Source organism: Eublepharis macularius, chromosome 3 (genome assembly GCF_028583425.1).
Source record: "Eublepharis macularius isolate TG4126 chromosome 3, MPM_Emac_v1.0, whole genome shotgun sequence".
In the NCBI taxonomy this organism is placed as follows: Eukaryota; Metazoa; Chordata; class Lepidosauria; order Squamata; family Eublepharidae; genus Eublepharis; species Eublepharis macularius.
Window position 1 is genome coordinate 160,707,365 of NC_072792.1, and position 12,598 is coordinate 160,719,962.

At 42.2% G+C, this 12,598-nt stretch overlaps 1 protein-coding gene across 2 annotated transcripts in view; it reads left to right on the top strand.

Moving 5' to 3' along the window:
* The window catches only part of CWF19L2 (CWF19 like cell cycle control factor 2), a 130,328-nt gene that overhangs the window by 56,928 nt on the left and 60,802 nt on the right, over positions 1-12,598 (top strand). For both annotated transcript variants that reach the window (XM_054973362.1, XM_054973361.1), the window contains exon 10: positions 378-470. In XM_054973362.1, the coding sequence (XP_054829337.1) occupies positions 378-470 (93 nt within the window). The remainder of the gene's footprint in view (positions 1-377; positions 471-12,598) is intronic.

A 12,598-nucleotide genomic window follows, 5' to 3' on the forward strand; every position in this document is an offset into this window, starting at 1 on the left:
TTCCATCCACCTTTTTCCTTTTGCTCACATTGCTTAGGTCCCAAGAGATATTTCTGTTGAAGAGTGTTTGGGAGCCATGCAACCATCCGCTGATTAAACTCATTTACCAAAATGTACCTTTAATCTCTTTAGAAGCCACTTCAGTATTGGTTCCATTATTTAAAACTGATTTGTCTTTGGTACACGTCCCAGCGGGAAGCAGGAACTTCGGCTGCTTGCAATAATGATTTGTTTACAGGGTATTGACCTCATAGGTTTGTAAGGTGATCTTTAAAACGTGGACCACTGAGAGAACATACCTTAACATAAGATGCATTTCTTGTGCTTGTAAGAAAAAGCTAGTATGGCTAACTTCAGTGTTTTTCTTCTGTCCAAAGGATTTGGCCGCAAAGCTTCAGAACCAGCTTGACAATGCGCGTAAGCTAAAAGAAAGCAGAGGACAGATTCCAGCTAGAAAGGCTGAGGAGGAGGTAAGGAAGCAATAATTGTCTTGAGTATTAAAACAAAACCAACACACAGCACCGAGAGCAAAGAGACTTTCAAATATACTTACTGAACGTTGGTAGACAGTACTTTCAAAACAGGACTCATGCTGTATACTGCCTTGTGAATGGAATTTTTAAAAAGACACAGTTCAGTACAGTAAATATTATAGCAGGGTGGTTTTTTTGTGAGTTTACATTACTTGTGTCTGGGAGTACATGTATTATCCCTGCTACATGTTCAGGGTAAATGGAACCTTGCAGAGCAGCAAAACCCAAAAGACAGCTCTCTGCCCTGAGTAGCTTATTATCTAAATGTAGATAGAGGAGCGGGGAGGAAGGGAGAGGGGCTACAAGAGAGGAGTGCAGTTTCATGTACTTTGTCTGAATGAACTGAAGTGGCTTCTGTGTTGGAGGTTGAAGGCAAAGGGAGGGAGGTTGCACTGCAGAGGCCTTATGGGACTAGGGGTGTGTGATCCAGGATTCGTGATCCAGCTAAATAGCAGGATTTATGCTGAACATAATCTGGCTATGCTGGATCACATTGGAGAATCCTGGATCAGATCCAGGAATCTGGACTCCGATGGGTCAGATTATTTGTCCACAGAGGCAGCCACAGCAGAGGTGCAGCAAGAAGGCGGCAGGCAACACAGGGCTCTCCTCCACTTTGTAAAGTGAAGGCAAGCTCGGCGTCATGGCAGGAGAGCTGCGCAAGGCTGGCGGGCAGGAGGAGAGTGGCTCAAAGCTGGCAGGGGACAGGCAGAATGGATTCCCATCCCATCTTGCCCCTCCACCCCTGCCCGAGCTCCAAAAGAGCCCGTCAAGCCACCAGAAGCAGCCTTTTAAACTGCACAACTCCAGCAAATTTCTCCATTTTGCTTCAGTTGGGGGGGGGGGCTCTCTGGTTTGACATTGGGTCCCCTGCTTCATTTTGGTTTTGTTGGGCTTTGTTGGTTCAGCTTGCATTGGGAGGACTTGTATTTGGGACTTACTTTTGGACAGGGGTTGCCTTTGCTTAAGGCTTCCCTTTGCCTGGAAAGCCTTGAAAATGTTTCCCTCATAGGAAACAATGAAGAGTGGCTCAGGGCAGCTCGTTCAGGGGCCTATAGAATTGGACACCAGAGCTCAATCTTCCTGAAATTTGGGGTGGTGGTGGTGATGGTATTTAGTGAAGGAGTACGTTCCTGGAAATTTGGTGGAGTTTGCTTGAAAAATGACCCCCCCCAACCCAGCCCCTGGATAGTTTCTGCCATTAGTCCTCATAGAGAATAATGGCTGGATACATTTGAGTTTCTCTAAAAAGATTAGAGAAATTGACTTGGATTTCAGAGATTCTCAGTTTTTTGGGGATCCCTGAAACCCAAATCCAGATCACCCAAAAAGTTTTTGGTGCCCACCCCTATATGGGAGCTCAAAGATTAAAGTGCAGCATGAAGAATATGCATAGACCAGAAACCACATTTTCAAAAAGATTTCATCCAATGAGCTGTTCATGCTAATTAAAAAGGTGTATTGTCAATATTAGAATGCAGTGACCTTGTATTACCAAGTGTACAGCATGTACCATTGATTACTGCCAGCCCCACCCATCATATCCTGCCACTTTTTTGATGCTGGGAGCAGATCAGACAGAGACCCATGGGCTTCCCAAGTCAAACTGGAATCCAGCAGGGTGTGTTACTCCCCTGTTTCTATCCCTATGCAAGCTCCCATGCTCTGATATACAAACCCTGCCCTGAACCTCAAATTAACTCTCATTGGTGGTAGCCAAATCAGTAGGCATGGCTTCTGGCACCTCCTCTTGATGAACTATATATCCTGATTTATTTATTTTTTTGCTTTTGAGCCAGAATGCAGCAGAAAGCTTCTTGCTGCTACAGCAGCATAATCAATCGCCCTGTGCCCATGGGCTTATGGAAGGGCTTGGGCTAAGTCAGTGATAGTCTTTGTTGCTGCAGATCCATCTTGTCCTATCACAAAGAGCTTTGAACCTCCCCTGTTTGCAAAGCAGCTTTCCACGTTCAAGGGCAAGTACCACCCAGGCTTCCAGAATTAGTTGCCCAATTCTTTATACTCTGTCTCATGTCTTCCTCTACTGATGGAAACCATTTTTTGGTTGGTAATCTAAAACTGGGTAGGTGGCAGCCTACTTCCTTTAATTTTCACCATCATGCTGTCAGCGATACCATAATCTGTGGTCAAACCAGGATAATGCAAGATGTCACAGTAACCAATTCATATATAGGGCAACAAAGATACTATACTTGTGTCATCCAAGTCAGACCCACCCAGACATGCACAGTTTTTGTGTGCAATAAACAAAGGTTCACAGTATACTACAAATCTCATGTTTTCCTGAGAGTCATATCTGGGGTCCAGGATGCCTCAAAGCAATTGGAAGTGCCCCACTACTGATGCAGTCGTGATGGGAAAAGTTTTGGGGGTTTCTTTTTTTATTTTAAGCATCTGATTATAGATTAATTGCCAATACTGATGGTGGGTTTTTCTTTTAAATGATGGTAGTTGATAGGGATGTCTTTTTGGGATTTTGGTTAGTTCTTTTTAGTAATTTGTGTCTGTTTCTTTAGTACATTTGGTATATGTTTAGAAGCATAGACTTTTGTGTTGTCTTGGCCTTTCCTAATAACTGATAATAACAAGATTTCTGGTAGTTTCAGAATAGGCGATACCTTAAATACCTCGCTTTGTTGGTAAGGCACATGAGAATTTTTTAGTGTTCTGCTGCATTCTAAACTCAGATCTTCTAATAAGCATAAAGAGCGTGAACCAACTCAGATGAAGATGTGGCCAAGGGTAAACAGGAAGTCAATAATGAGAAGCTCTGAAAAAAACAATACCAGAGTAGAGAGGAAATAATTGGCAATCCAGGACACTTTTATTAGCTTCCCAGCATTCACTTCTCTAATTATGTCAATATCTGGTGTTTTTGCATCACACCTTAACTCTGTGTAGACTAGTATCTATAAATCATCATCCTAATTGTAATATAGTTAGCTCTGAGCTATAAGATTAGCAGAAAAATCAATTTTTGCTTTCAAGGACTGTGCTGGACTTAATTGTGCCTCAGTTCAGTGGGGCTGACAGTAAAATAAAGAAGAATCTTGCCCTAGGTTATGTTAGTAAAGGCCTCTGTAATAAGATGACTTTATCTATATATATCGAGCGGTCACAGTTTATTTTGACTAATACTCCCACCCCGCTCACATTTATTTTATGTTGTGTAAAGGAAGAACATTTGGGGCTAATAGGCTGCTGATGTGTGACTGTCCATCCATTAATGGTTGTGTGGGTAATACCAGATGGACAACATTTGGATGAATCAAGCCATATATTGTGCCAGTTCAAGTAGTACCTCCCATAGAGGTAAGAGAGACAGCTTTGTTATCCAGCTTCTGTAAAGGCTGTAAGACATTCAAGCAGCCATTCAGTCTGCGAATGGAGTGGAGTGACAGATGTATCAGCACCTGTTGCTTGTACATAAGGGCCCTGCTGGATGACACCAATGGTCCATCTCGTCCAGCATCCTCTTCCCCACAGTGGCCAGTTTCCCTGGAGGGCCAGCGACAGAACACAGGGGATGAGGCCATCCCTTGATGTTGTCTCCTAGAACTAGCATTCAGATGTTTGCTAGTGGGGGTTCTCTTTGGTCATATGCTCAAAACACTCATCCTGTAAGCTTCAGTGCCAGCAATTAGACACTGTGCTTAGTCCTGTACTAAAAATGAGCTAATAACTGCTGAAGGATCTATCCTCTATGATTCTGTCTAATCCCCTTGAAAAACCATCTATGTTAGCAGCGATCACTTAATCCTGTGATAGGGAATTCCATAATTTAATCACTTTAGTAAAGAAATATTTTGGTTTTAATTTCTGATTGGTTCTAACAATAAATGTTATTGATTTGTAGCATTCTCTCCTGTTGTTTGAGGCTCTCCTTCCACTGCCACCCCTCTCTGGTTGTCTGTGGTGCTGTTGGCTTCCCAGGACAGGTGTCCTCAGGCCTCAGAAGGGCAGAGACAAGGTAGAACAAAACAAACGGGTCCGGTCATTGGAGAAAAATAGTCATGACATTTATTTCTACCATTTAGATTAAATCTTAGCATATATAGTAAGCAAGGAAAGCCCACCAGAACCTCATTGATGCAATGGAGCCAACATCAAACCAGAGTCTCACCAGAACCAATGTCAAACCAGAGTGTCCCCAAAACCCATAGTCAAACCAGAAAATCTCAGCAGAACAAAACTGAAGCAAAAACATTATTGCAATTCCAACAGAAACAACCTCAAATCAGAGAATCTTGGGAAGCCTGCAAAGGTGGGGACTCGTTCACACAGTCTCCCTCCCTCCTGCCTCACTTCCTCCTCCCCTGGGGTGTGCGTGTGCGTGGAAAGCCTTAGAAAGAAGAAAAAGGAGCTTGCAGAAGCAGCCAGCTTTAAAATGTCTGGAATTGCATTTGCTGAATAAACCCAAATGTATTTGGATGTAGCTGGAATTAAGGTATTTGGAATTCCCAGATATGTTCAGGATTCTCTAAAGTTATTCGGTATATCTGGATAATCCCAATAAGGCATTATCTGGATATATATTCAGTACAAATAGCAAATTGCACACCCCTCGTGAAAGCATGTACCAGCTGCCTCTCCCTGTGCTTCCTCCTCAGCCCTCTCAGGAACCTGCTTTTAAAGGCTTCCCCCTTTCTGCCTCCCTGGATTTCCTCTCAATCCCCACCCAGCCTCCTGAGTGGCCCTTTTCCTGGCCTATCCAAGGGGAGGGCTTGGTAAATTCTGCAGTTTCTTGGCCCCTTCTACTCCATCTCAGCACAGGGTGGGGTGTTTCCTCTGCTCTCTATGTGGTTTGCCCCTGCTGCTTCTGAAGCTTCTCCAGTGGCTCCCTCTGTGGCCTGGGGCTTGTGCTCACTGTGCCTGGGCTGCCAACACCTTCCTGTGGGCCTGGCTGAAGTTGACCCACCTGTGCCACTGCAGGAGGAAGGTGAATTGGCTGCACGGCTGGGTATTGTTGCCCAGGATTGTGCATGGGCACCAGCAGCTCATGTTCCAATAGGGAAAGTGGACTGGGGCTCTGCGGAGGCTCCCATGACTAGGTGCCAACGGAGGAGGTGCTCCAGCTCCTGGGGACAGTGCCTGTTGCAGCAGTGCTTGAGGGGGGTGAAGGGAGGATGGCATTGCTGGACAGTTGTGAACCATCTGAGTGCAAGAAAAATGTGATGTACACGTCTCTTAAATAGGACTCTACACTGTGAATTTGGGGAGGGTCCATGGCTTGGTGGTAGGGCATCCACTTGGAATGCAGAAGGCCCATGGTTCAATCCCCAGTTTTTCTCATTAAAAGAACCAGGTCAGTAGGTAATGTCAGGACCATGACCTGAAACCCCGGAGAGCTCCTTACAGTGAAGAGTAGACAATACTGACCTTGATAAATGGTCTGTGAAGGCAGTTTCACGTGTGTATGTGAATTAGGGTGACTGGATGGCAAAATACTCATAATCTGTCCACGAATGAAGAATTCAGAGAATCTGAATTTAGATTGTGCCAGGCTGGTGTTAAAACCCAGTTTGTGATACAGCAAGCAGATTTCTGTTCTGTTGGTTTCTGTTCTCTGAAAAGCGTTCCTTTAGACTGATTGCATTGGGAGCAATGAGACATCTGTTGTCATTTCTGTCTGAGTTTCCAACTGTAACTAACTTCCTCATCAGCATGTCCAGAGCATACGTGATGGAATCTACCAGAAATCCAATTTATTGGGCAGTTGGGCATTCTGCATCTTCTCACAAATTGTTTCTTGCTCTAACATCCATCTTCCTTCAAATTCTGCTTGCGGTTTTTTTCTTGTGCTGAATTGTTGTTGGTGGATGCCAGTGTTAAAGAGGGACTCAAGCAATAATCATCATGCTGTATTTTCAAGAAGGTTGTGGGCCCAGCTTGGTTGATTGCTGATATATTTTATTTTTTTTTGCCCAGTTTGGAATATGTTTTTCATAGCCAACTCCAATTGTCATCTACTTTTTTAAAAATAAGGTACTAATGCAAGTTGTCATGGAACTCGAGTCATTTTCAGATGTCTAAAGAGTTTGTAAACTCACAAAATATCTGCGAGAAATGCTTTTTCTAGCAGAACTGTTATGACTTTTCAGCAAACAAATACTTCAGTTTAAGAAGCTATCAGACTTGCTAGCAATCCAAATAGGTAGCATAATTGACTATGGATTGTAAACGTAACTGAGTGCCTAAGCAAAATATGAGTCCATGTGAGGACCAGACTGGGACTGTGGATAAATGTACAAAGTCTAGATTAGGAGCTGGTGCTCTGGAGCTCAAAGCCTCTGAGCTGATAGAACTAAAGCTGGCAAAACTAAAAAAGGATAAACGCAGTAGGGGACAGGTAAAAATGACAAGCCTGGTCAAATTCAAGCTTTCAACCGTATGCCACTTGCAGGAACTGATGTACGTCCCACATATCCATTCAGGCTCTGAGCAAATGCAGTCCCAGGTAGCTTGCTAAGACAAAATCCCAGCCACAGGCCATGAGGTTCCCAGTTTAGAATCCAGAGTCACATACCTAAAAAGATGCAGAGGAGTTAGCTGTGTTAGTCTGTAGTAGCAAAATCAAAAAGAGTCCAGTAGCACCTTTAAGACTAACCAACTTTATTGTAGCATAAGCTTTCGAGAATCACAGTTCTCTTCGTCAGATGCATGGAGGGCAAGAAGAAATCTGACCAGTTTCTTCTTGCCCTCCATGCATCTGATGAAGAGAACTGTGATTCTCGAAAGCTTATACCTAAAAAGTAATCTATTGGCTGCCTTGCTGGCTCTGTTGGGGCAGAAAGGCATGATCAAAATCATGTTAATAAATAGCTCAGTTACACTGGCGAAGGATTCAGCAAGATTATTTTAGTGTTTATTATTTATTTCATTTATACTCCATCTTTCTCCCCAGTGGGACCCAAGGTGGCTCGCATAATTTTCTTCTCTTTTATCCTCACTTTTTATTCTCACAACAACAGCGCTGAAATTCTTGTGGATCTCTAAGGTGCTGCTGGACTCAAATTCTGCTATTCTACAGACTGTGGCTACCCACCTAAAACAATAGCCCTGTGAGGTAGGTTAGGCTGAGAGTGCGTGGCCCAAGGTCAGCCATGACAGAGTGGAGATTTTAAGCCTGGGTCTTCCAGATCCTGGCAGATGTGTGGATCATGAAAAGCTATGGAGAGTCTTAAAAGAAATGGGGGTGCCACAACATCTGATTGTTTTGATGCACAACCTGTACTCTGGACAAGAGGCTACTGTCAGGACAGAATATGGGGAAATGGAATGGTTTCCAGTTGGCAAGAGTGTCAGACAAGGATCCTTATTACCTCCCTATCTGTTCAACCTCTATGCAGAGTATTTCATAAGGAAAGCTGGATTTGATCTAGAGGAAGGTGGAGTGAAAATTGGGGGGAGGAACATTAACAATTTGAGATACGCAGATGACACCACATTACTAGCAGAAAATAGTGAAGACTTGAAACGACTACTGATGAAGGTTAAAGGAAAAAGCGCCAAAGCAGGATTACAACTGAACATCAAGAATACAAAAGTAATGACTACTGAGGAATTACACAGTTTTAAAGTTTACAATGAGGAAATTGAAGTTGTTCAAGATTTTCTATTCCTTGGCTCAATCATCAACCAACAGGGAGACTGCAGTGAAGAAATCAGAAGAAGATAAGAGCCTTGGAAGAGCAGCTGTGAAGGAACTAGAAAAGATTCTTAAAGATGAAGATGTCTCTCTGGGAACCAAGATCCAAACTATGGTATTCCTCATTGCCATGTATGGATGTGAAAGTCGGACAGTAAAAAAAGCTGACAGAAAGAAAATTGATTCATTTGAAATGTGGTGGTGGAGGAAATTTTTGCAGATACCATGGACAGCCCAAAAGACAAATAAGTGGGTACTAGATCAAATCAAGCCTGAATTCTCCTTAGAAGCTAAAATGACAAGAGACTAAGGCTATTGTATTTTGGTCACATCATGAGAAGACAAGATTCTCTGGAAAAGTCAATAATGCTAGGAAAAGTGGAAGGCAGCAGGAAAAGAGGAAGACCTAAAACGAGATGGCTTGACTCAATAAAAGAAGCCACGTCCTCCAGTTGCAGGATCTGAGCAAGTCTGTTAAAGATAGGACGTTTTAGAGCTCTTTCATTCACAGGGTCACCTTAGGTCAGAGACGACTTGACGGCACATAACTCACATACACTCCTACTCTGACACTCTAACCACTACGCTTCACTGGATCACGCTTTCTTTTAATTTTGTTATATAAATGCAGGAAAGGGTGAAATGAACACAAGAATGTATTTAGGTAGCAAGGCTGGAAGAGTAACTTTAATTGGTAGATTAACAATGTGATCCCAGGCAGGTCTACTTAGAATCCTGCTAAGGTCTTTTCAGTGGGTTTTACTCCCAGTAAAGAGTTCTTAGGATGGCAGTGTTAATCAACACAAATTCTAGTTGATTAGAGGAGGCAAAATTAATGGTGTGGAAAGTTTGGTGCAAAATTAATGGAGGGGAGTGTGACTGAGAACTAAGAAGACACTTACTTACCTTTGGAAACTATTTTTGTTGGGATGTTTAATTCTCACTATTGGCTTTTGCTTATAAAAATGTACACTTAATTTTCATTACTTGAAAAAGCACTTATTTTGAAGTTTTATATATATGCAAATTTATGTAAATCACTTAAAAGGCTAGTGGTCAATTAAAATTAGGTTAAAAGCTTGTCGCTAGGAGGACTTCAAACATTACTGTTGGTATAAGATTATAAGCAATGGCAACAGTTTTGATGGCTTTCTAGTATTTTAAAGGGAAAGGTGTTGGTCATGTCTGCCTAAAATAAAGCAATGCTAAAGAGGGCTTTGGCCTTTTAGTTCTTCTCTCAAAAACTCTAGATTTTTATTGCAGAAAATTATAAGATGCTAGTTTACTAATAATTGTTTTTTAGCTTAGAGTTGGACAGATTTTTTTTTTTAAAAATGGTTAACTATAGTTTTAAGTAATCCGGTCATTCATTTTTAATCAGTATGCAAGTAATGAGAGCAGTTCTCTTGATTCCTGTGTGATCGTTCTAGACAGTTCTTTAACAATGATGTATAAGCGGTAAGAAGGAAATTAATTGAATGAAAGCACTTCAGGAAAAGTTAAATTGGAATCCCGAAGAGAATATTTTATATTGTTAATATTTTTTATGCATTTATGTGAGCTTATTCTTTTAAAAATAGTGAGGTGCATATTTGAAAATAAGAAAGCTCAATACACTTAATAGGTGATTCAGAAAGTATTCACCCTGGGATCTTAAGAGGATTAGCGAATGTATTGTGCTATTGACAGTGCTTCGGTAAAATTATGGGTACGTATCAAAAGATTAGAGGAAAAGAATATCCTCCTCTTTGCATTCTACTATATACAGCGGCATCAGAAAATTACTTTCTGCTCTGCAAATAACTTAAGTGCAGCAAGAAATCTTATGCTGCTCCAGGCAAGTACAGAATTTTGATAGGAATTATAAAATCAAATTAATGCAGGGAATGAGTACAATTGTATGTCACGAAGCTGAATGACAGTTTCAAAATAACCTCCAATACTTGTTCTTTCTCTGTCTCCATCTCCAAATGAAATGGAAGAATTGCTGCAGATGTATCAGGGCTGATCTCTTAACGACAGGATTGCACATTTCTCCTTGAAATGAATTCCCCCTCTTCAGCGGTAGTCCAGCACTATTGTTAATCGTGGTTCAGGCTGGCTGGTATATTTTAAGTAGCTTCTAAACCTGACTTGGTAGGTCATCTGGTTAACCATGACTGTGGTTAGTGTCAGTGCAGGTTGGTTGAAGTGAGAGGGAGAAATTCACTCATGAAGAGGGTCGCCCCTTTAACAGAGGCTTAATGAGATGTTACTTGCTAGATGAAGTTAAGAAAAACTTCAGCTGCCTATCTCCACACATTAAGCCTTTATTAAAGGCTTTTTCTCCAGGCCTGTTGGCAACCCTACTCACAAGAAAGAGGCCTCGGTTCTTCATCCCACTTGCATTCTTGTAAGGGAACAATCTGTTTTTATCTGGCATCTTCCAGCCCAAACTGGGTCATCAAACTTGTACTTTTGGAAACTTCAAATGCAGCCAACAAAATAATAGGACATTTGTTACGTTCACATTGGCTGGGTGAAAGGTCACCTTGGAACATTTATGTGGATGTTTAATTTCGAGGCAATAAATGACTTTCTCATTGCTAATGCAGGAGCCAAGAGTAGAAGAGGCAATTATTCCAGCGCAATTTCCGGTCCAAATAATGCCCTAATTACTGCGTTTTGTGTTTAAATACCCTTTGTTGGTTGGTAGGAAGGAACAGGAGCCACAATAAAATTAAACATCTTACCAAACACGCACAGTTGACTTCAGCACCACAAGATATACTTGATTTAAATAATATGTACCATAAATCAAAAAAAGATAAACTGTCATGTTAGAGGCATGGGTGAAGAAAGCTGATTGAAATGAAAGAAGCAACTGCAAATGAGCTATATCTGCAAGTTTAACTAAATGCATAATAAAGCTGGTAAAATACAAAATCTGACAAGTTGACGAAGATGTATTAGGAAGAATGCAGATTATTGTATGAATCTTTATGCCTGCCAGAGAGTTACTGGAACTAAATCATCATAAAAATCATCATAAGGCATCATAATCATCATCACAAAAATCATCATAAATCATCATAAGGCATTCAGCCAGTACCTAGTGCCATTATGAAGAAGGTACATGTGGTTCTTCAGAAAGTTATATTGAGACATATTAGCAGGCAATACTTCTTTAATAACTTCCATAAACTGAGCTGTTCATACACACAAAATCAGAGTTGTCTATAATTTAAAATTTTTTTTAAAGGTTTCTGCCTCACCTTTTGTTTGAATTGCCTCCAAAGCAATCTCAGCTTTTCACCATGCTTTTAACTGATCTGTTTGTCACTGAAGTGGCAGCAGCCCTAACCTCTGCCTGTTGCCAGTGCTTTCAGTCAGTCCCCAGTTTTTGTTTTGGGGCCTTGGGGTAGGGTGAGAGCTGCGGGTCTCTGTGCTACATACATCTTCTTTGAGTCTCAGCAAGGAAAGCAAACTGTAAGTACAGCAATAGAGATGGGCACAAAACAAACTACAGTACAAAATTCTGTACAGAACGGCTGATTCGTAGCCAAAGAACCATGCGTTCCGTGGGACTGCGTTTTTCCGAACCAAACAAACTTTTCTTACCGTTCCGTTGCTGGTTCGGACACTTTTGGCGCCAAACACTCCCTCGCCCAGGCAACGGTGGCAGTCTTTAGCTTGCCCCAAATCTGAGGCCTCCAGGCTTGATTGGCAGCTGTCCCTGCCAACTAGAGAGCTCTCCCTCTGGCCTATCCAGCCAGGAAAAGGAGGAGGAAGGTTAGAATCTCCAAGGCAACTGAGGAGGTGGGCCTTCAGCACTATGGTAACACCAATCTCTTCCTTCCAAAACCATGTTAGGCAGGTTTTTCTGCCAACCAGAGTGCTCTTGTGTTATTCAGTCTTCTTGGCTTTTTCCATAAATAGGGGAAGCCCTGTGATTCCTGGTTTCAGTTTCTCCAGAGTGGGAGAGGGAGAGGATGGAGAGCTTGCTGGCTGTAGTGTTGGGAACTTGGGAGGGATTTTTGGCTTGCACTTCTGGCTGCTGGAAAAGGGGCTGAAAAGCCTTTTTTCTTTTCTCTTGCTGCCTTTCTTACTGGGGACTGGGAAGGTGTTTGGGGAAAGGGTGCTTTTTTCCTTTCTTCCCCCCCCATCCTAGTCTTAGCTCCCCCACCCCAGCCTAGTCTTAGGCCTTTGAGTACAACTGTGGTCTTACTTGACCAAGATTTTTATTTGCTTTTATTTTTCTCCTCCTGTTTTTTGGAGGCTTTCTCTTCTGGTTTGGTTTTTGGGGGTTTGCCCCCCCCCGGGAGCTTCAATTTTATTTGCTTTTATTTCTCTCTTTCTCTGCTTATTGGAGGGTCTCACTTCTGGTTTGTTTTGTGGGTCCCCCTGCCCCAGGGAG